Here is a 24,592-nt window from a genome sequence, read left to right as displayed (position 1 = left end):
CGTGTTTAAAGGGAAATTAAGTGCCTGCTTGTTTAAAATAGGTGAAAATTACCATTGTAACGTGCATTTCATGGGACATGCACAAGATGTAGCTTGGTGATACTGCCTTTTAAAACTTGTTATTAATGTGCATAATTGTCAATGGAATGTTTTGTTTTTAATCAGAAGTAAAAATAAGATTTTTTTTTATAATGGCTGCGTGACAGTGTCTTATTTGATGAAAACAACATGACCTTATAAGGACTTGTGTTCTTTAAATGCTCACTGAATGCACTACCTCGTCGTTTTGTGTCCTTTTTAGGGATTACGTCATTATTCATTCTTTTTAAAGTTGAAACTAAAACTGTTAAATCGGGATTTTGAAAATAGTCCACATCCGGTTTTATGACAAAATAAGTGATTGACGCTGGCATTTATTTTAACGTACAGTATAAATTGTTAATAGCTTTTTGTTTTGTTTGGTTCTTTCTTTCGATGAGTTTATGTGTATGTTTAAATTTGATATTACATCACTTGATATTGTCTTACTTTCACACATAAAAATATTGTGATTTCAAAAATGTTAATTCACTTTCAAGCATGAGTTCTACTTTACAGAATCAGAAAGCCTTTAATAGTCTCACAATGGGGAAATTTGCAATTTGCAGTAGCTAAATTGAAAGGGCTGGGGTCCAAAAGAAATAAACTTTTGTATTGCATGTACAAATAATATCAGAAGACTGAACTGTACAACGGTAGGAAATGTTTCAGAAGAAAAACTGTTTTGCAATTTGTTTTTAACAGATTAGTTAAACGTATTTACATTTAAGAATGCTCCCACTTCAAAACAAGGTTTAACGTTAAATGCTCTGTTCAAACCCAGAATGCACGCGAGGTAACGTTGCTAAATAGACAGTTCTTTCGCGCTTCCCAAAACAAACAAAAGAATATATTATGAAAAACATCGTAACCGGATGCCTATTCTTAACAATTTCCCAACAATGCAACTTGACGACGTATTCACACACCCAGGGGACGTACATTAAACCTCGTCGCCCACAGCAACTTTTTTCCTTGTTTCACAAGCGATCTACACACATTGGCGTGTTGTCAGCACCCAGTTAGAATCCCAACAACAACTTTGACGGTAAGTTGATCAAAAGAGATGCGAAACCTCGAGATATTTTTTGCTCGCTTCAAAAGCTGCAACTTCCTCCATGTTATGGGGCGACGGCGCAGCTAGTCTGTTAGCATGTAAACAATTCTCGCTTTTACGGTTAAGACTGGTCGTTCGTTTCTTTTTAAAGTTTCCCTCAATTTGCGTTTGGTTAAAACGCTTAGTATTCAAGCGAGAGTGTGGAAAATGAGGTCAAACCCAATCGGCGGCAACTCCTCTGGAAGGTTATTAAAGTTGGGCGCTAGCGGATATGCTAAGGGCTAACAGGCTAGCAAGCTAACCGCGATTAGTCGACGCTAAACATCAACACGTTTTCTGTTGCTTGCTCCTAGAAAATATACTGTGTAGACCCTTCCACGGGCACGTTTTGATAATGTCAGCCCGCGTCACCTTTGCGCCGTCATGTACTGCTCGAAAGTGTTATTTGTGCGTCGATGCTCGTCAAAAGTCGTAACATAGAATTTCTTGCGCGATAGTTTCGTTGCAACTGCGTTATTTTCACAATCAACCAATCATTGGAGAGATTATAAGTAGTCAGTCCTAATTTTTATTGTCAACATTGGCAAGCAAAGAAAGAAACGACAGAAATAAGTTATTTTTCATGTTAAAACAATGTCACTTTCATTTTCTATTGAATGCATCACACGATTATCGGGAAATGGAGTCATCTATGACTGTCAAAAAGCGACTCAACTGGTCATGTAAATCTCACGTATAACGAAGTTGGAATACACTCATAAGATCAGGCGCAGATTTCTTGGGCTTAGCAGGGAAAAAATGCCATTAAAGGACAACTAACACCACCGGACAAGTTGCGTCCATAATTTGTAAAATCACTTCAAATGACTTCTGATCGTATTTTACAAAGATTCCAGCGCATATAGCTATATTTGACGTTTTAAGACTTGCGTTGAATAGTCATGAAGTCTTGTTTTCGAGTTAATGACGATGCCCAAAGTGATGTCACGGAGGGAACGCCCTTGACCGACAAAGCGACACACAATGCCTTTTTATGTAATTTCTTTTTCGTCTGAAAACTCGTGTTGATCGCGAAATTAGAAGGAAAACTACAAAAATAAGGCGATGGCGAATTGTGTGTCGCAGCCAATTGCGGTAACATGCATAAAGAAGGTGTAAGTTGACACAAATTCCCAGTGGACAAATCAGCCCATTTCCAACGAAGCTGTGCGCCATCTTGTGCGTTTTCTGGGCGCTACATGAGAGTCCAGACGGCTCGAATTGATACGGAAGGACTTCTTTAATTGATTGCAAACATGTATGCTTCCCTCTTCAGAACTATTTGAATCATATTTATAACTGGATGAGTAACAAGAAAGCATCTTCTACGAATCTGAACTCTCTGAAGCCATTGTTTTGATTCTGGAGCAAGGCAGTTTGTGACCAATAGTGACATCACGAACAAGGGGGCGGGACTTTCTGAATCTGCTTTACTACTTTAACTAATTTTTATTGATGTTTTGCATTTGACAAAAAATATCAGCCTGTGTGTTGTGGGTATTTTAGATGCTATAAAACGTTTTTCTGATGTCAGTTAGGAAACAAAAAAAATGGTGTTGGTTGTCCTTTAAAAAAAACTTGCATATTAATGAACGGTTTGTTGAGCTTAGTTTTAGCATTTATATGTTAGCATGCATCACTTTGTTGAATCATAAAAACCAAACAGAAGACAGAACAAATATAAATGACGGTACTGTCATATCGATGAACTTGCCAGGGTTAAAAAAGTTACTAGGCATGAGTCATTAACGAACGGAAATTGTGTTTTGTTAAGTCATCTACATGGAAACGGTCATTGTTCAGGAAACAAACAGCACAAACAATGTATCGGCTTTGCTTTGACAATCAGATGGTGTAAGCTGGAAAAGCCTGCTGAGAAATACAGAGAGACTGAGAGGGACTTTCCATTTAAGCGTTTGAGAAAAAAAAAGTGTGTTTCCACATGCATACAGTCAAGGTTTGTGGCTCATGCATTATCAGTACACACACACACACAATGGGCTGATGTCCCAGTTCCTGAAAACTGGTCCTTGGGGGCAGGAAGCCCACTGCTGAGCCACAAACGGCTCCCAACCAATCACTGCACTTTGCATCAGCTGACGATTGGTCGAGTCTCCAATGGGTGATTTGGCCAAAAGTCAGGGGTATGGAACATTTTGGCCAAACAATGTGGAAATAAAACAAGCAACATAACAGTTGTGCACTGATTTTATTCTTTCGAATATTGCACTCTATTTACCGTGACCGCATGACCGTATACAGTGATACCTCGGTTTACGGACCCCTTGGCTAACGAACGTTTCGGTTTACAAATGTTAAATTTATGAAAATTTTACCTTGGCATACAAACTATTTTTCAGGATACACACGGAGCGCCACAATGAGTGATGTGTCGTTTGCGAACGAGCCCGTTCTAACAAGAAAATGGCAGCCGACTTGTTTTTATCCTCTATTCCCCAACCCCAGTCTTCGGTTAAAGCCACGTGATTGGTCAAGAACGCAGCAGTGAGGGAGTTGGGGGTTAATCATTAAAGATACAGGCAGATGACAGAGAGAGTAAGAAAATGGAGAGAAAACAGTAAAATTTGGACTGGTTTCAACTTCGATAGTTCAAAAGCGGAGGGTAGACTGCAAGGTTAAAATATCCCATCAATCAGGCTCCACAAATTAACCCGCACAAGCCATCTGTACACTTGATGCAAAAGTCTATCAACCCAGCTAAACAAAAGAGAATTGATGAGGAACAAGGTAAAATTATCGCAGAGAAAGCACCTACAAGGGATCATTCCTTAAAATGGTGAAAGAAGAAGGCTACGTTCCTCATCAAGTTTTCAATGCTGATGAAACCGGCCACTCCATTCCATCAAGCCATCAACGACCATCACAAAAGTCAATAAAACGAAATTATTTTATGGTGACCTGGGAACAGATTATTCTCATTTTGACGGTTTCCTATGGGAAATTAATTTTGGGGATACACACTTTTCGCCTGACACACTCTGTCAGGGAACCAATTAAGTTCGTAAGCCAAGGTATCACTCTATTGTAATTATGTCTATGATCTGAATATTCTCACTGCTTCCTGTTGTCTGCGCCCAAAGCAAACAGAGGTGCGGTAACCCAAATAGCAGCCGTGCTGGACTTGAACACTAAACACACATAAGGGGCTCTGTCGCGAAGCTTTATGTTTTCCTTCAAGTGTGATTATGCCGTCCGCGCACGTCATCCCCCATCCCATAAAATGTCTAATGAAGTGAAATGAGGCAGCAGTTTCGCCGATCAGACTACGTCAACGGGGAGACGTGAGGCCTTTGCGATCATTACAATATTCTTGTCCTGACCAGGTGATCCTGGCAAATTGTTTCTTTTTGTCTGTTTTACCAAGAAGTCGTCCATTTTGCACCCCCCCCCCCCCACAATATTAACATTTAACTCATTTCTGAATTGATTCGGGAATTGAAAATATGATGTAGAGCGCCATTCCCGGCCGGGTTTTAGTTCGTTGTTTTGTTTTTGTTTTGATTGGGTGCCGATAAAGCACTGGCTGGACATCTGGTAGCATTTCTTTTTTTCCATGTTGTCACTTTGTTCAAGCTTCAACTCTTGTTAAAGAATTTGAGTGACAATGACAAAAACCCTGGCACTGGAGTGGACACTTTTTTGCACATTGTCTGAGAGTGAATGAGTTAACTGTCTGGTATAAAAAGAATGAATGTCAAATAAAGTAAAACTACTCATCTGCCACAAGAGTAATTTGGGAGTATAAAATCCACTTAATTGTATTATTTGGTATTACAGTGATACCTTGGCCTTACAAACTTAATTGGTTCCCAGACAGAGTGTGTAAGATGAAAAGTGTGTATCCCCAAAATTAATTTCCCATAGGAAAACATTAAAATGAGAATAATCCGTTGCCAGGTCCCCATAAAACAATTTTCTACTTTCTAATTTTCTAAGCCTTAAAACTACACAAAATATACCCTATTTTACGTATAATAAATGTGCTATGGTATTATAATTAAAGAAGTAAACTGTACTGTATAATAAAGACGTTTTATTTACCTTTGCGATGGTCGTTGATGGCTTGATGGAATGGAGTGGCCGGTTTCATCAGCATTAAACACGATGAGGAACAAAGGCTTCTTTCACCATCTTGAGGAATGGTCCCTAGTAGGTGCTTTCTCTGTGATAATTGTAGCTAGTTCATCAATTGTGATCTGTTTAGCTGGTTTGATACCTTTTTGCATCAAGTGTACAGATGGCTCGTGCGGGTTATTTGTGGAGCCTGATTGATGGGATATTTTAACCTTGCAGTCTACACTCTGCCTTTGAACTATTAAATTTGAAACAAATCAAAATTTTACAGTTTTTTATCCATTTTCTCACTCTCTCTTTCTGTCGTCTGCCTATCTCTTTAATGTTTAAACTACCTCCTCTCACTGCTGCGTTCTTGACCAATCACGTGGCTTTAACCGAAGACTGAGGGTGGGGAATAGAGGACAAAAATGAGTCTGCTGCCATTTTCTTATTAGGAGAACGGGCTCGTTCGCGAACGACACATCACTCATTGTGGCGCTCCGTGTGTATCCTAAAAAATAGTTTGTATGCCGAGGTAAAATTTTCATAAATTTAACGTTCGGAAACCGAAAAGTTCGTAAGCCAAGGGCTTCGTAAACCGAAGTATCACTGTATTTGGTATTAAAAGGTATTGTTTTTGAAGTTGACCAACTCTCATGTTTTTCTTTCTTTCCCCACTTTCAGATTATTCCAACACAAATCTATTCCCAACCATCATGTCGTTGTTTACATGAGCCTCAAGATTCCCTGACATCCCTACTCCCCCCCCCCCCACGCCGCACCTGGTGATCTCTGGTCATGATGAGCATCATGCACCAGCAACACCACGGGAGCACCGGCTCGGAACGCGACCTCAACTCGGCCGCCTCCTCCATAAGCCTGCCCTCCGTCAGGAAGACCCCGAAGAAGCGTCGCCTTTCCCTACAGGCACTTTTCGGGCGGCGGCGGCGATCCGAGCGCGACGCCAAGCGCAAGTCAAGAGCGGCGCCGGATCCTCCCGGCCCTGTGAGCGGGGACGGCGTCCCTCCGCTGGAGGCTTTGGCCGACGGGACGTCGGCGCACTCTGTACAAGGTGCGGCGTCGACTTCCTCGGCGGCGGGGTCCTCTGAGCTGTTGGAGTGCCCGCTGTGCCTGCTGCGGCACACGCGCGAGCGTTTCCCCGACATCATGACGTGCCACCACCGCTCGTGCGCCGACTGCCTGCGCCAGTACCTGCGCATTGAGATCTCAGAGTCCCGAGTCAACATTTGCTGCCCCGAGTGTTCGGAGCGCTTCAATCCTCATGACATTGCCATGATCCTGGCCGACCGTGCCCTCATGGAGAAATATGAGGAGTTTATGCTGCGCAGGTGGCTGGTGGCCGAGCCTGACTGCCGCTGGTGCCCCGCTCCCGACTGCGGGTAAGATCTGGACCGACATCCCCTTCAAACCCTTCATGCATTTTGTGTTACTTTTATTGAGTTGTACGTCAAATTGTGGTTACCCTCAGTGGTCTTTTAACAAATGTCAATAGGAAAGAATAGGGAATGATGAAGATACTAAAAGGAGAGGAGTAGCAGTACCTTACATTGCAGGGGTTTCTGAAAAACTACAGTGTCCTTTGGCAGCACAAAATTCCTACTTATTTCAAACCGATAAGCACTTTAAGGCAAAAATTAGTGCATCCAAAAGATAGGCTGCCAAATGAAAAACAAAGTAATGTAGTGTATTCAATACATTGTAAAAATCAAAATTGTAAAGAGCAATACATTGGGGAGACTAAAGAAATTCTCAAAAACAGACAAAAAAAACATCAAAATCGCAGGGATAATACTACTGGGCCTCAATCTGCAGTACATATGCACCTAAAAGCTAGCAACCGCTCATTTGACGACAGTGAGGTTAAAATCTTAGCGAAAGAAAATAGTTTGAAAGGGGAGTAAAACATAGAAATAGATAGATAGAATAGATAGAAGTGCCCAAAGGAGGCAATAGCATTGCGCCAGCGGTCACCAGGTCGTGACGTCACTGATGACGTCACGGGTTGTAGCCTCTGACACAGTTCCGTACCATATGAATAATTTTTGCTAGTTTTTCGTCGATTTTCTTCCGGTATTCGACGAAATTCTAATACTTTGTGGCCAAATATGTTTTAGAAGACAACTACTTCACTCTCACGTCTTCTTTCGGCGCGATGTGAAGTCGGACAAGTCCAAAAACCTCAACTTTCAAGATCAGATATGCTTTGGATTATAATTTTTTTATAATCCAAAACATACAATTGCAATTAAATACACCACTATTGATGTATATTTATTCAGAGTCTAAAAATGTTATGAATAATAGAAACGACAGCTCTTTAAGATTGAAAATTCAAATACAGTAAAGTCTCGTTATATCGATATTCAAGGGAGTCCGAAAAAATATCGATATAACCGGGACTATCGATATATCCGACCCTGTTTGCATGTAATTTTCTCCGTGCGTGCATAGAAATAGTATCGATATAACCGGGACTATCGATATATCCGATATCGATATAACGAGACTTTACTGTACATAGTATAATTATCTTTTGAGTGTGATTGTAACCAATCTTCCATACTGTACTTCCATTCCTTTCATCACTTTGCTGCTGTGAAATGTAAATTTCTCCACTGTGAGACTAATAAAGGCATATCCAATCCAATCCAATCTTCAAACGTGAAAAAAATAACATTCATAAAGAATGATCATACTTAATTGGTGATCAGAATTGGACTAAATCAGAAATTGTAGAGGATTAGGTAACACTGTGTATAGTGTATATATGTGTGAAATCTACAACGGATCAAAAAGATCAAGAAGTAATTATTAGTATGTTGTATGAGCAGAGTCGGCTAACCTGGGGCGCGTTTCACTAAACTTTGCTATTTAGCAATATTGCTAAGCGTTAACAATATTGCTAAATGATGTTTAGTGAGACACGTTTTTAGCGTTAACAATGAACTTAGCAATATATTAGCAATATTGCTAAATTAGCAATGTTTAGTGAAACGCACACCCCTGCAGTTCAAATTTAGTGTCGAATTAGTTACATGCTTGAGGAGGCAGAGCCAATTCAATTTCATACTAATGAAAAACAACCAGAACGTACTTATACACGGTCGAAGATCGAAAACAGGACGAAAATTAGTCGCTAAAACATCGCAAAACGAATTATTTTGTTTTCTTTTTATAGAAATTTCATTTTCACTCACTTGAAGAACGAAATTCCTTTGTTTTTCAGCTTGTAGTTGAAGCATCCGTAAGCGAAACATTGCGGCCCCCAACTGTTGTTCCTTTTTACAGCATCCATACGTTAAATAGACCTAAATACGCTCAAAACTATCCTATTTCTATGCCAAACCAAGCCACGTTACTATGGACGCTACAACTCGTGCCGTCACTTCCGGGTTTGCAATCAACCTCGTCTCTACGCCACTTCTAAACCTATCTATTTCTATGGAGTAAAATAAGCTATTTTCATAAAACAGCAAAACCCTTCACGAAATTGCCATGGTGGGGTGAAGTTTAATTTGGATCGTTATTACAACAGACTCCTTAGACCACATCAGCTTAGTTCTGCTGATGAGGTGATACCATAGCAAATGGGGCAATCAGGCCGGTCGTAGACCCCATCAGGCAGGGCAATAGAGGTAATCATTCAGGACAATAGAGGCAATCGGTGTAGCCTCAGGGAATAGTCCCTGCTCCCCCCAACCTGAGAGCAGGGACCAATCATAGCAGAGTCTGGCACCGCCACATCCAAACAGTAGGGATATATATTGGGCCAAAACTACCAGCAAAAATTTTAGTCCGCTGACGAAGCCTCTTGGATGAGAAGCGAAATGTCCGACACCTTCAAATACGTACAGATGACTGCTGAAGAAACCTTTTAATTTATTAGGTTGTATTTTTTTTCTCAATTTATTTGGATCTTATTGTTCCATTGTTGGCATCTAAGACACAACATCTATCCCTTGCCGTTTCCACTGTGATATCTTTGAAATATAAATAGCACTATTGTCTATTTTTGGATCATAAAGACCACAATAGTCTATCCAACAAATATGTACTCTCTAATAAATGAGCAACAAGCCACATGATGTTCAAGTCACGGAACAAATTCAACACATTTATTACAATATCAAACTGGACAGTGCATGTTCATTCACTGCCAGACGTTCAAAAAATTTGTCCATTCCAGGGCCAGGGTTTTTGTCATTGTCACTCGAATACCAGGACCCATGAGATGATTGAGTTTTAGGACGACATAATCATTCAATCCAGCGTTAGAAACTTGGACTCTCTTCTTTCATCAGAAAGAAAGTTAATTCCTAAATTATATGGGTCTGCAGTTGTATGAGCTTGAAATGAAGGTGGCTGTCCAAAATACAATGCAATATATTCATGTTGGTTTAGATAGCGCTTTAACAACAGCTTAAGCTGTAACAATGCACTAACATGGAAAAAAGGGAAATGCTGGCCCCTTGTGGAAAAGAAAAAAGTCTGGCCAGCGCTTTATCGGCACCCAAGCATGAAAAAACAAAAGCCGCACAAAGTCGGGATTGGCGCTCTATGTTGTATTTTCCATTCCCGAATCAATTTGTGAATGGCAGTGAATGAGTTAATCACAACCAAATGTGAACTCAAATGGCTGATGTTTGTCCTTTTTGTGTCTCGTACATTGATGTTAGCCATGGGTCTGGTTTGTTTGTATCGGGCACAGAGTCCAAAAATTGCTCCCAGGCTGAGACGTACCTGTTAGATTTGGAATTTAGCCCAGCTTCCGATTGACCCCGTGGTGGCTACTCATGCTGCGCGGTTATGAGAGCACTCGTTTTGAGTGCGTTCATCAATTTAGCGCAATTTTAACAAGTTAAAAATCTGTTTAAAAAACTGTCTTTTGTTAAAACTAATTTTAAGCGCAATTTTAACGAGTTAAAAAGCTTCCGTCTACGCTCTCAGTTGGACAGGAGTTGTCCATCGATGAAAAGGTTTCTTCAGCCGTCATCTGTACTTCTTTGAAGGTGTCGGACGTTTCGCTTCTTAGCGAAAGTATTTTGCTGGTAGCTTTGGCTCTATATATCCCTACTGTCCAGACGTGGCGGTGCCAGACATCTGCTATGGTAGCTCCGTGATCTCAGGTTGGGGGTAGCAGAGGACTATTCTCTGAGGCTACACTGATTACTTCTACTGTCCTGCCTGATGGGGTCTATGACTGGCCTGATTGCCCCATTTGCTCTGGTATCACCTCATCAGCATAACTAAGCCTAACTAGCTTTTAGGTAAGATCAGAGCATTGTCATCAAATGGTGAGTATAGTTTTTGCTTATTTGAATGTTGCTGTGCCGATTACCGTTTTGTGTTTGGGAGCCTTTCACTGAGCGAGTTGCTTGTTCTGTAGCCACAAAGGGACATAAGTCTTCTTGTGCCGGTCCCAAGCCTGGATAAATACAGAGGGTTGTGTCAGGAAGGGCATCCGACGTAAAAGCTTGGCCAAAACAAACATGCGGATCAAACCTCTATAGATGGAGGCCACTGATTTGCTGTGGCGACCTCTTGAAGGGAAAAGCCGAAAGGAAAAGAAGATGTACTGCAGATGGAGGCCCACTAGTATTATTTCCGCGATGTTGATAGTCTTTTTTTGAGAATTTGTTCAGTCTCCCCATTGTATTGCTCTTGACAATCTTAATTTTTACAATGTATTGAATAAACTACATGACTTTGTTTTTCATTTGGGAGCCTATCTTTTGGATGCACTAATTTCTGCCTTAAAGGACAACCGACGTCACTTTTTTGTTTCTTAACTGACATCAGAAAAACGTTTTATACCATCTAAAATACCCAAAACACGCAGTATGATATTTTTATTCAAATGTAAAACACCAATAAAAATGACTTAAAGTGTCCAAAATCTGCAAAAAAATGAGCTGCGAATTGGCCATTTTCAGAAAGTCCCGCCCCCGGTTTGTGACGTCACGCCAAGACATCTTGCATTGCTTGAGAATCAAAATAATGGTTTCAGATTCGGAGAATATGCTTTCTTGTTACACCTCCAGGTATGAAAATGATTCAAATAGTTCTGAAGAGGAAAGCATACATGTTTGCAATCGATTAAAGAATTTGTTCCATGCCATTTTGATGCAACATTGGGGAGAAACGATCACCAGAAAAGAGGCACAAAATGGCGTCCTCCTGTGGCCACCTCCATTTCCACAGGCTGATAAATTCCTTATATGGAGCTTGGACACCCTCTTCTGGCGGCTTTTGGGTGCAACACAAAGTTTTCAGACCAAACAATACAGCAAAATAGATTGTCGTGATGGACTGCTACAATATCTTTTTTTCGGTCAGGGGGCGTTCCTTTAGTGACGTCACGTACGGACTCGTCACCATCTCAAAAACAAGACTTCCTGAATATTCAGTGCGAGTCTTAAAATGTAAAATATACCTATATGCGGTGGAATCTTTTTAAAATACGCTCAGTAGAAGTCATTTGACACAACTTGTCCGGAGACGTCGGTTGTCCTTTAAAGTGTTTGTCGTTTTGAGAGCAGGGACCTATCATAGCAGAGGTCTGGTACCGCCACCTCTGGACAGTAGGGATATATAGGGCCAAAGCTACCAGCAAAAATTTTTAGTTCGCTGATGAAGCCTCTTGTATAAGAAGCGAAACGTCCGACACGTTCAAAGAAGTATAGATGACGGCTGAATAAACCTTTTCACCGATTAAAAAGCTGTTACAAAAAGCTACCTTTTGTTAAAACTATTTCTTAACTTATTGGTTGTTGATAAAAAAAAAAAAAAACTTCTGAATAGTGTCCCGTGTTTCAATTCATACAAACTGCATCCCTGTTTTAATCCCAGTCAGTGATTTTTAACACCCCCCTCCACTTCTTTACTCACAGTTATGCCGTCATTGCATTTGGCTGCGCCAGCTGCCCGAAGATCACATGTGGCCGCGAGGGCTGCGGTACGGAGTTCTGCTACCACTGCAAGCAGCTGTGGCATCCCAACCAGACGTGCGACACGGCGCGGCAGCAGCGGGCACAGCATTTTCGTCTGCGCGGTTTTCGCTCTTCGTCACTCAGTTACAGTCAGGAGAGTGGCGCAACCGGTAATGAAAAATGAAAGGCATATTCGGAGACATTTTGTCATTTTTAACAATTTCTTTTAGCTGTGTCTGAAACTCATGACAAAAAGTTAGGACACCAAGGCAGACAACTTTGAAAAGTTGCCGGCCATAAAGTTTCCTGCCCCGTTTTTCACAACTTGAAGCACAATAAGACGACTAATCGCAAAAAAAACATTGTTACAAAGTATTAAGGATTTTTTTTTATTAAGGATGTACCTACTTATGGTAGGTACATCCTCCGTTGCTTAATTTATTGTAAATATCCTTTGCTAATGATTTTGCTCCAGTTGTCGTTTGTCCATACACTGTTCGGCATGTTGCACAATGCAATGTTTGCATTGCATCATCTGCTACAAGCCATGTGAACTCCTCTTTCCATGATGCTTTTAATAATAATAATAATAATAATAATAATAATAATAATAATAATAATAATAATAATAATAATAATAAAACATTTAGTTTCTAAGCGCCTTTGAAAACTCTCAAGGACACATTGCAGTCACGGGATAATGTACGTTTATGTTTTGTAGCGTCATAAATTGTGTTAGCTTCTTTTGAATCTTTATTCTGGGGCTGATGTTCTATGCATCCACTTTGGAAAATTATATGCAAACGCACGACCTTATAACGCTTGGGAAAGTCCGGAAGCAGGAATCAGGGTTCTGATTGGCTGCCGTGCCGAGGATGCAAATAGCCAAACGAACCGAAATTTCCAAACCAAACGTTCAAACGTTTGCTTTATTGAAAAAAGTTCAAAACGTTTGCTTGATTGAAAAAAGCAAACGTTTGATTTGAAAAAAACAATTATTACTATATATATATATATATATATATATATATATATATATATATATATATATATATATATATATATATATATATATATATATATATATATATATATATATTGTCTCAAAAAAGTTGTCCAGGCAGATGTTATTTCAGATGCCCCATGTTCAAATGCCCCGGGGACTTCCACTTTACACGCCCAGTTTTCCCTGCCTAGTTTGTTAAGTATTAGGTGGTAAAACTCGTGACTTGGGGCCCAGAAAAATGAATCCAATGTAAATTGCCACTGCACACAGTAAAACTTGTATTTGTGTGCCAACGATGTCCTTTGGCATCTCCTTAGGTGATGACATCAAGCCGTGCCCTCGCTGTGCCGCCTGCATCTCCAAGATGAACGACGGCAGCTGCAATCATATGACCTGCGTCGTCTGTGGCTGCGAGTTCTGCTGGCTCTGCATGAAGGAGATCTCTGACCTGCACTATCTCAGGTAAGCTGCTTAAACTTCCTCGCAGGCACATGAATGAAATGTAGTAACACAGGCTGCGTCCTGCGACAGATGCTCGAACTGAGCTTGGCATATATTAATAGCTTTAAAGGACAACCGACACCATTTTTTTTTTTCCTAACGGACATCAGAAAAACGTTTTATAGCATCTAAAATACCCAAAACACGCAGGCTGATATTTTTAGTCAAATGCAAAACACCAATAAAAATGAGTTAAAGTGTCCCAAAACTACTTCAAAATGACCCCGGAAATTGCGAGTTTCAGAAGTTCCCGCCCCCTTGTTCATGATGTCACGCCAGGACGTCTTTGCCTTGCTCTAGAATCAAAACAATGGCTTCAGATTCAGAGTAGATGCTTTCTTGTTACTCATCCAGTTCTGAATATGCTTCAAATAGTTCTGAAGAGGGAAGCATAAATATTTGCAATTGATTAAAGAAGTACTTGCCTATCAATTTGAGCCGCCTGGACTCCAATGTAGCGTCCCAGAAAATGCACAAGATGGTGCCCAAGCTCCGTTGGAAATGGGCTGATTTGTCCACTGGGAATTTGTGTCAACTTACACCTTCTTTATGCATGTTACTACAATTGGCTGCGACACACAACGTCTCACCATCGCCTTATTTATGTAGTTTTCCTTCTAATTTCGCCATCAACACGAAGTTTTCAGACCAAACAAAGTACACAAAATGCATTGTGTGTCGCTTTCTCGGTCAGGGGCGTTCCAGACGTGACGTCATGTCAGGCATCATCATCAACTCGAAAACAAGACTTCCTGAATATTCAGCGCGAGTCTTAAAACATAAAATATTGCGATATGCCGTGGAATCTTTGTAAAAGTCATTTGAAGTGATTTTACAAATTATGGACACAACTGTCCGGAGGGGTCAGTTTTTTCCCTTAACTTTAAAGGACAACAACACACATTTTTTTGTTTCCTAACTGACATCAGAAAACCGTTTTATAGCATCTAAAATACCCAAAACACAGAGGCTGATATTTTAGTCAAACGCAAAACACCAATAAAAATGACTTAGTGTCCCAAAACTGCCACAAAATGACCTCGAAACTGGGGAGATTCAGAAAGTCCCCCTTGTTCGTGGCATCACGGCAGGATACTCCTTCACAAACTGCCCTGCTCCATAATCAAAACAATGGCTTCAGGGAGTTCAGATTCGGAAAAGATACTTTCTTGTTACTCAGCCAGTTATGAATATGATTCAAATAGTTCTGAAGACGAAGGCATAAATGTTTGCAATCGGTTAAAGAAATTCTTCCGTATCAATTCGAGCCGTCTGCAGGCGATGAAACCGGTGAAGATCTGGACCCGATGTAGCGCAAAGAAAATGCACAAGATGGCGCACAAGCTCCGTTGGAAATGGGCTTATTTGTCCGCTCGGAATATGTGTCAATTTACACCTTCTTTATGCGTGTTACCGCAATTGGCTGCAACACACAATGATTCACCATCGTGCTATTTATGTAGTTTTCCTTCTGATTTCGCGATCAACACTGTGTTTTCAGATGAAAAAAAGTACCCAAAATGCATTGTGTGTCGCTTTCTCGGTCACGGGAGTTCCCTCCGTGACGTCACTTAGGGCATTGTCATCAACTCGAAAACAAGATTTCATGAATATTCAGCGCGAGTCTTAAAGTGTAAAATATAGCTATATGCGGTGGAATCTTTGTCAAATGCGCTCAGTAGAAGTCATTCGAAGTGATTTTACATATTATGGACGCAACTTGTCCGGAGGTGTCGGTTGTCCTTTAAATATCGCTGACTGATCCATAACACTCTGCATTTCACACCACCCCTCCCAGTCCATCCGGTTGTACCTTCTGGGGGAAAAAGCCATGGAGCAGAAAGAAGAAAATCCTCTGGCAGCTGGGTACCTTAGTGGGTGCACCCGTGGGCATCGCCCTCATAGCGGGCATCGCATTTCCTGCTATGATAATTGGCATTCCAGTTTACGTGGGCAGAAAGGTGAGGCCTCGGGTCAAAAATAACAATTTTTTTTTGGGTGGGGATGTGTATAAGCAACGCTGTGAATTTTTGGGCCCCCTTCCATCAGATCCATAATCGCTATGAGGGCAAAGACGTCTCAAAGCACAAGAGGAACTTGGTGATTGCGGGCGGTGTAACGCTGTCTGTCATCGTGTCACCCGCAGTGGCAGCTGTGACTGTTGGTAAGAAAGTTCTTCCTTTGACTTACCGCTCCTCAACAAATGATTCTTTTAGTTGTCTTATACTCAGGAATTTTGCCAGTCAAAAAACAATAATTTTAAACCGTGTGACTGTGAAAACGCATTAAGTAGGGATGTGACAAAATGTTTCAATAATAATTCATCACACATTTTCTAATACCATATTAAAGTGCATTTAAATAGCTTTTAAATGATGTATAGATGATTGTTCTATGACAAATAAGGAAATAATGGAATTTTTAATCTTTGAAATATGAGGGGATTTTCTGCCTGTAATTACAATAATCCATTTCATTTCTAAGCGCCTTTCAAAACTCTTAAGGCCACTTTACAGTCACAAGAATCTTTTTTTTCTGCGGGTGAGCTGCGGCAGCCACATGTGCCAGCGTTCACTTAACCGGGAAGTAACTCAAATAGATAGAACGCTAGCTAACATATAGCTAATAGATAGACAGTTAGATAACTAGCTAGATAGCCATATAGCTTATAAATAGCCAGCTACATAGCAAGCTAACTAGACAGAGAGCAAATAGATGGCAAATGATAAATAGCCATCTACATAGTTAGCTAGCTAGACAGATATCAAATGGATAAATAGCCAGCTACATAGCTAGCTAACCAGAGAGATAGCAAATGGATAGCAAATAGATAAATAGCCAGCTACATAGCTAGCTAGCTAGACAGATAGCAAATGAATAAATAGCCAGCTACATAGCTAGCTAGCTACGGGGACGGTCTTTCTGGCCTTCTTCTTTAGGGGATTACCAAGAATTTCTGGGAACACGATCTTTTCTTGACTAGAATGTGTTTTCCCATTATTTAGCAATTTATGAATCGAGTTTAATTTTTTTTTCGAATGTTAAATATATTTGAGACAGATTATTTCCACAATTAAAACAAGAAAATCTGTGAGCGAGTTCTTTATTACAGTTTAAACTATCATCAATGTCTTAATTTTTTGCAGATCTTAACGAGTAAGGTACCATTGGAAAGCTTTTGAAATTGGATTGGATTTGCCTTTATTATTCTCGCAGTGGAGAAATTCTAAACAAGAACAGAAAAAAACAAGAAAAGATTAAAAATATAAATGTGCAAATATCAACGATCGAATGCAGGCAGATTTTCGTCAGAAATCAAAAATGGCTGTCACTGAATACTAGGAAAGAATATTGCGAGCTCTGGAAATATATATGCCAGTGCTTCTTTTTGCTTGAAACGTGGCAGTTATGGAGAAAAAAATATATTCTACCACTTCTATGAGTTATAAAAATACAACCTTTATAAGCTGTAGTGTTAGCAAAAAGAGCGGAAACTTCAATCCATTTTTTCCCCGGTTTCTCGTTATCGTATTCGGGAAATTTCAACAACCAGCATGGAGGGAAACGTGTGTAATACGTTATCATAAGCTGCATAGCTTGGAAAATCCCACCAAAAACCATGAATAAACTTCACCAAAATGCAATGATATACGACTGCGAGTACAGAGTGTGCCCGGTTCACTGGACAGAAACAATCGCGGTGGAATATAGGTCACTGTAGCGCACCTACTTTATCACTTCTACTCTAAATTTCAATAACATGTCCTCTTTTTTGTTGTGACACTGTTTTACATTGAGCATGCCAAACACTTGGATAAGTGACATGTCTTATTGATTACTATGGCACAACCGTGAGCTCATCTGTTGTTCATGTTTGTTTTTAATACAGCTAAATGATCAAACCGGAATTGGCCAAGACTTTTCATCACTCGTCACCATGACAATGAATTCGTCAAGTGAATTCGTCTCTGATCACATTAATGCACTTTTTTCAGGCATCGGCGTGCCCATTATGCTGGCGTACGTCTACGGTGTGGTGCCCATCTCGCTTTGCCGGAGTGGCGGCTGCGGTGTGTCCGCGGGCAGCGGCAAAGGTGTGCGAATCGAGTTTGACGACGAGAATGAAAACATGGGTGGCGGCGCAGCAGCTACAGGTGACTTCCAGCATTTTCTAAAAAGAAATATGTACAATAAAAGTTTTTTAATAATAATAATAATCATAAATTTCATTTATAAGCCACTTTCAAAATTCTCATGGACACTTGACAGGCACATGATATTTTTTTTTTTTTTTGCGGGTGAGCAGCGGCAGCCACACGCGCCAGCGTTCACTCAACCTGGAAGTAACATAAAAACAACAACAATAATAATACATACCGTATATATACAGGTAACATCCGAGTCACGACCGGGTTCCGTTCCGACAAAATGGTCGTAAGTCAAACGGTCGTAAATCGAGATCCATTCAAAATGCAGGTGTGACGTTTACACTACCACAGGTGTGTCCAAACTACGGCCCGCGGGCCAACTGCGGCCCGCAGTCCATTTTTAATTGGCCCGCAAGAAATTTTATAAACAGAATGGAATATGGCCCGCACTTCAAATTTTGCCTGCACTTCTAAGTTTTAACACCAGGCATCAATGCAGTTGCACCACCAAAAAGGCCAATCCCAGAAAAATTTACCCATTACTAAACATGGCAGAACCAAAGAATATTTCTTCAAAGAATTCAAGGGGAAGTGTGTCTGTTTGATCTGCACTGAAACTGGGCAGTTATGAAAGAGTATAATGTACGACAAATCTACAGTGTAGATTTTTCTGCAGTAGTCATTTGTCATCATGGTGCACAATGCAACGTTTACATTGCTTGCTACAAGCCACTAAGCCCGTTTCATAAGTCTCACGTACAGTTTACAGTCATGGTTTTATGTAAATTTGTTTTGTAGCGTCACATATGTTGTTAGCTTCTTTTGAATCTTTCTTCTGGGCTGCGGTTCCGTGCATCTATTTTGGAAAATGATATGCAAATGCACGACCTTAGAACGTCAAGTTTGCCCACCCCTGCACTACCGGATAGTAAGAATAATAATACATTTGATTTCTAAGCGCCTTTCAAAACTCTCAAGGTCACTTTACAGTCACAGGATAAGTTTATTTCTGTGGGTGAGCAGCGGCAGCCACACGCCCCAGCATTCAGTCAACCTGGAAGTAACTCAAATAGATATAAAGCTAGCTAGCAAATAGATAGCTATTAGCTAGCGAATAGCTAGCCATTAGCTAGCGAATAGATCGCTAATAGCTAGCAAATACCCAGCGAATCGATAGCGAATAGCTAGCTAATACCTTGCAAATACATAGCTTATACCTAGCGAATAGATAGCTAATAGCTAGCTAATACCTAGTATACAATGTCTATTGATACAAATCTGTTGTTTTTATGCAATGTTCTCTATTGAATACTATTATATACCAAATATATAATAGGTTGCAAATATATCGCTAATAGATGGCAAATAAATCAGCAGCGGCAACCACACGTGCCAGCGTTCACTCAACCCGGAAGTAACTCAAATAGATAGAAAGCTAGCTAATAGATAGATAGCTCGATAGCTATATAGCTAATAGATAGCTGTCTAGCCACACGCGGCAGCATTCACTCAACCCGCAAGTGACTCAAATAGATAGAAAGTGGCTAGCTATTATGACACTTTGAAAAAAAACCTGCTAAATCCATTGGGCCTTGTCCAGACACGACGTCGGTGGCGGAAACGAGACTAAACAACGGCAGCCTGGGAGATGGTGCCAGCGTGGGCGGCCTGACGGGCTTGAGCCTCAGCGTGAGCGGCAGCCACATGGAGCGCTGCGGCGTCGGCTCGACCCAACGTGACAACATGAGCGACAACGCCAGCACAACCGCCCTCGCCGGCACCAGCATCACCGGCAGCCTGTCTGGGAGTTGCTACAACAGGTAGGGAGAGAGTAGAAAGTGACAACAAATCGGGGGTATTTGCTGAAATTTTAGAATGAACCTAAAATAATAATAGTAATCATAATATTCCATTTCCTTTCTAAGCGCCTTTCAAAACTCTCAAGGTCACTTTACAGTCACAGGATGAAGTTTTTCTGTGGGTGAGCAGCCACACGCGCCAGCGTTAGCTCAAAGTCAATTGACAGAAAGCTAGTTAGCCAGCTAGTAGATAGCTAATAGATAGCCAACAACAAATAACTCAAATAGGCAGAAAAGCTAGCTAGCTATTATTATTATTAAATAATAATATATTTCACTTATAAGTGCCTTTGAAAACTCTCAATGGCACTTTACAACCACAGGATCAGTTTTTCTGCGGGTGAGCAGCGGTAGCCATATGCGCCAGCGCTCACTCAACCCAGAAGTAACTCAAATAGATAGAAAGCTAGCTAGCCAACAGATAAATAGACAGCTAGACAGTCAGCTAAATAGATAAATAGCCATACAGCTAATAAATAGCCAGCTACATAGCTAGCCAGCTATCTAAGATAGCAAATGAATAGCAAATAGATTGCTAATAGCCAGTTAATAGATAGATAGCTATATAGCTAATAGATAGATAGCTAGTTAGCTAATACACTGAATGTCACTAATTAAATAAACTCAAGACATCCCAAAATGGCCACTGATCCTTTACGAATTTTGTCTAATATTTGAAAACAATAATATTCTAAAACCCATTATTTCACTCAATGGTCTAAAATGTAATGTCCTAATGTGATCCATAGAGACATTTTTCAAAAGGCAGGTATAATAATAATACATTTCATTTCTAAGCGCCTTTCAAAAGTCAAATAGATAGAAAGCTAGCTAGCTAAGAGGTAGCTAATAATCACTCAATCCGGAAGTAACTCAAATAGCTAAAAGCTAGCTAAAATGGAGATCTAGCTAGCTAGCTCGATAGCTAATAGCTAGATAGCAAATAGAGAGCTAGCTAGATAGCTTGATAGCTAATAGAAAGATAGATAGCCAGCTAGCTAGATATCTAGCCAGCTAGATAGCAAATAGAGAGCTAGTTTGATAGCTAATAGCTAGATAGACAGCCAGCATTTTTACCTGGATTTAAAAATCCACACAAAACAGTCAAATAATAGGTGCCATTTGCAGCTATCCAGCTGGCTGGCTTTTAGTCATCTGCCAAGCTAGCTAGCTTTAGCTATCTATTATTGCTAGCTGATGTTGATTATGCTGTGGGTCATTTTTACCTGTATGTAAAAAGCCACACAAAACATTCAAATATAGGTCGAACAAAGTTGATGTAAAGTGAGGCTGTTACTAATTGAAATTGTGATCCCAATGCAGTCTAATTTGTGTGTGTGTTCTAGGATGGAAGTGCAGGCAGACGTCCAAAAGGAGCGCTGCAGTCTGAGTGGAGAGTCGGCCACCGTCAGCCTCGGGACCATCAGCGACAACGCCAGCACCAAGGCCATGGCGGGCTCCATCCTCAGTGCCTACATGCCTCTAGAAAGGTCAGCACAGCTAAATGTTGTTTTTTTGTCCCACTTATAGCACTCGCTTTTTTAAGATCTGATACAAAGAATATATTGAACAGTACAAGAAAATAGGGAGATGGATATCATATACAGTGATACCTCGGTTTACGAACCCCTTGGCTTACGAACTTTTCGGTTTACGAACATCAAATTTATGAAAGTTTTACCTTGGCATACGAACTATTTTTTTAGGATACACACGGAGCGCCACAATGAGTGATGTGTCGTTCGTGAATGAGCCCGTTCTCCAAACAAGGAAATGGCAGCTGACTTTTTTGGGGGGGCCTCCATTCCCCGCAGCCAGTCTTCGGTTAAAGCCACGTGATTGGTCAAGAACGCAGCAGTGGGGGGGGGGGGGGGGGGTTTAAACATTAAAGAGACAGGCAGACGACAGAGAGTGAGAACATGGATAGAAAACAGTGACATTTGGACTCGTTTCAACTTTTTATAGTTCAAAGGCAGAGTGTAGCCTGCAAGTACAGATGTACAGATGACGGCTGAAGAAACCTTCTCATCGATGGACCACTCCTGTACGACTGAGAGCTTACACAGACGATGTAGCCTGCAAGGTTAAAATATCCCATCAATCAGGCTCCACAAATAACCCGTACATGCCATCTCTACACTTGATGCAAAAATCTATCAGCCCAGCTAAACAGAACACAATTGATGAGGAACAAGGTAAAATTATCGCAGAAAAAGCACCGACAAGGGATCATTCCTCAAGATGGTGAAAGAAGACCACGTTCCTCATCAAGTGTTTAATGCTGATGAAACCCGCCACTCCATTCCATCAAGCCATCGACCATCACAAAGTTCAATAAAACCACTTTATTATACAGTACAGTTTATTTCTTTAATTATAATACCATGGCACATTTATTATACATAAAATAAGATGTATTTTGTGTAGTTTTAAGGCTAATTTGAAAGTAGAAAATTAATTATGTTTTATGGGTACCTGGAAATGGATCATTCTCATTTTAATGGTTTCCTGTGGGAAATTAAGTTTTGGGATACACACTTTTCACCTTACACACTCTGTCTGGGAACCAATTAAGTTCGTAAGCCAAGGTATCACTGCATATCATTTTTTTAAATATAAGTCACACCACATTATAAGGCGCTACAGTAAAGTCTGGGGGTACGCACTAGTTGTACGGGGAGGAAAAGGAATCAGTGGTTGGAGTTGCGAGACCTGTTGTGGTTCAATATGACTTCACATGTAAGGTGCACCCGCATATAAGGTGCGGGGTCATCTTTTGAAGAAAATAAAGGCTTTTGGGTGCGCCATATACACCGGAAAATACGCTACTCGGGATGAACAAACCAGATTCACATCATTTGGGAGCACAAACTGCCTTGATACCTGATTGAAAGGAGTTGATGTGCATGTATACCACGCAGAGACAACAGTGTGGAGGTGGAGTCCAAAGAGGAGAAGTTGCGACACTGCAGTGCCAGCAGCAGCCTGGATGAAGCCAGCTGCAGCAGTAAAAGCGCAGGCGGGAGCCACCCCAGGGAGTTGTCCACGTCTTTGGCAGCAAGCAAAACTAACAAAGGGAAAATGTGGAAACGCAGCGGAGGCAAGGCGGAGTCCAAAGTCAACCACACGCACGCGGACGCCGAGCGCCGCAGCACCATCTCGTCAGAGTTGGATTCGCCGTCGCTAAGCGGCAGCCTGCCATCCGTGGCCGACTCGCACTGCAGCCGCCTGTCCGCCGAGCTCAGCGAGACGGAAGCGCTCAAAACGGCAGAGCTGAGCCACGGCCCGCTCGTCACGCCGCTGCCCGAGGTGGAGCACGACCGCCTGGAGCAACTGCCGCCTCAGCGCAGCTACAGCGCCACCGCGTCTTCGCTAAACGAGGTTCTGTATATTGCAGAAGACACTCGTGACTGCACCACAACAGACATCTAAAAATGACAAAAACTCACAAACTGTCTGTCCTAAGTCGCGTTATGTAAAGCAGGAAGCGGAATGTCAGCGTTGATTGCGAAGTTTGGGAGGATTTAAAGGACAACCGACATCATTTTTTTTTTCCTAATTGACATTAGAAAAATGTTTTATAGCATCAAAAATACTCAAAAAAACGCAGGCTGATATTGTTAGTCAAATGCAAAACACCCAAAAAATGCCACAAAATGAGCTCGGAACTGGTGAGATTCAGAAAGTCCCGCCCCCTTGTTCATGACGTCACACCAGGATACTCCTTCACAAACTGCCTTGCTCCAGAATCAAAACAATGGCTTCAGAGAGTTCAGATTCAGAGAAGATGCATTCTTGTTACTCATCCAGTTATGAATATGACTCAAATAGTTCTGAAGAGGAAAGCATAAATGTTTGCAATCGATTAAAGAAGTCCTTCCGTATCAATTCCAGCCATCTGGACTCCAATGTAGCGCCCAGAAAATGCAAAAGATGGCGCACAAGCTCTGTTGAAAATGGGCTGATTTGTCCGCTGGGAATATGTCAATTTACACCTTCTTTATGCGTGTTACCGCAATTGGCTGCGACACACAACGATCCACCATTGCGTTATTTATGTAGTTTTCTTCTTAATTTCACGTGTGTTTTCAGGTGAAAAAAAGTACCCAAAATGCATTGTGTCGCTTTCTCGGTCAGGGGCGTTCCGAATGAGACGTCACTTAGGGCATCGTCATCAACTCGAAAACAAGACTTCATGAATATTCAGCGCGTGTCTTAAAACAAAAAATATAGCTATATGCGGTGGAATCTCTGTAAAATGCGCTCAGTAGAAGTCATTTGAAGTCATTTTACAAATTATGGACGCAAGTTGTCTGGAGGTGTCGGTTGTCCTTTAAAATTGGTAAGCCGAAAATCAATTTGAATGTATGTGTGCAAGTCAGGTGCTCGCTCTGTAAAAGGCAAAGGTGGAGACGAAACCAACAAAAATAAAGAAAAACAAATATGTCCACCACTGTGCCACCCATTCTTACTGAGAGGGACCATTTAGTAGCACAGTTATAAGTCAATCTTTTTTTTTTTTTTTTTTTTTTTTTTGGGGGGGGGGGCATTTATTACTGTTTGTGCAAATGTGTCTTTACTTTTGCTTATTTTCCATTTTTGGAAAGTTTTTTTTTGTAATATTGCAGCCCTGTGTCGGGTTTCTTTTTTTTTTACACGAATTCAAATGAACATATTTGTTGACAAACCACATGGTAACTATGCAAAAAAATCTCTAAAAAGCATTTGGTTGCTTCTCAATTCACCAAAGTTCTTATTTTAGTTGTGTAGCAGTTGTACAACAAAATCTTTTAAAGTATTTTAAGTTGAATTCTCCCTTGAATGAATCACATTTTGTACTTCTATTCCAGGCCCTTTCACAATTAATGAATACAGCG

The 24,592-nt window shown here is 40.9% G+C and overlaps 1 protein-coding gene across 1 annotated transcript; it reads left to right on the top strand.

Moving 5' to 3' along the window:
- The first annotated feature begins 988 nt into the window (after positions 1–988).
- On the top strand, positions 989–24,255 carry rnf19a (ring finger protein 19A, RBR E3 ubiquitin protein ligase). Its single transcript, XM_089023376.1, has 10 exons — positions 989–1,126; positions 5,936–6,651; positions 12,163–12,371; positions 13,525–13,669; positions 15,507–15,669; positions 15,758–15,872; positions 17,704–17,862; positions 19,457–19,676; positions 21,062–21,205; positions 22,637–24,255. The coding sequence occupies exons 2-10, from the start codon at positions 6,050–6,052 to the stop codon at positions 23,145–23,147; spliced, it is 2,268 nt and encodes a 755-aa protein (XP_088879502.1). The 5' UTR covers positions 989–1,126; positions 5,936–6,049; the 3' UTR covers positions 23,148–24,255.
- The last annotated feature ends 337 nt before the right edge of the window (positions 24,256–24,592 follow it).

The sequence above is a fragment of the Hippocampus bargibanti genome, linkage group LG20, assembly GCF_051943395.1.
Source record: "Hippocampus bargibanti isolate YZ-2025 linkage group LG20, ASM5194339v1, whole genome shotgun sequence".
NCBI classification, from domain to species: domain Eukaryota; kingdom Metazoa; phylum Chordata; class Actinopteri; order Syngnathiformes; family Syngnathidae; genus Hippocampus; species Hippocampus bargibanti.
Note: the sequence above shows the minus strand (reverse complement) of the source record. Positions and strands in the feature narration are given on the sequence as shown.

Coding starts and splice junctions, on each gene's coding strand:
- rnf19a (XM_089023376.1), top strand. CDS start 6,050: ATGATGAGCATCATGCACCAGCAACACCACGGGAGCACCGGCTCGGAA. Junction 6,652..12,162: donor TGCCCCGCTCCCGACTGCGG/GTAAGATCTGGA, acceptor CTTTACTCACAG/TTATGCCGTCATTGCATTTG. Junction 13,670..15,506: donor TCTGACCTGCACTATCTCAG/GTAAGCTGCTTA, acceptor CACCCCTCCCAG/TCCATCCGGTTGTACCTTCT.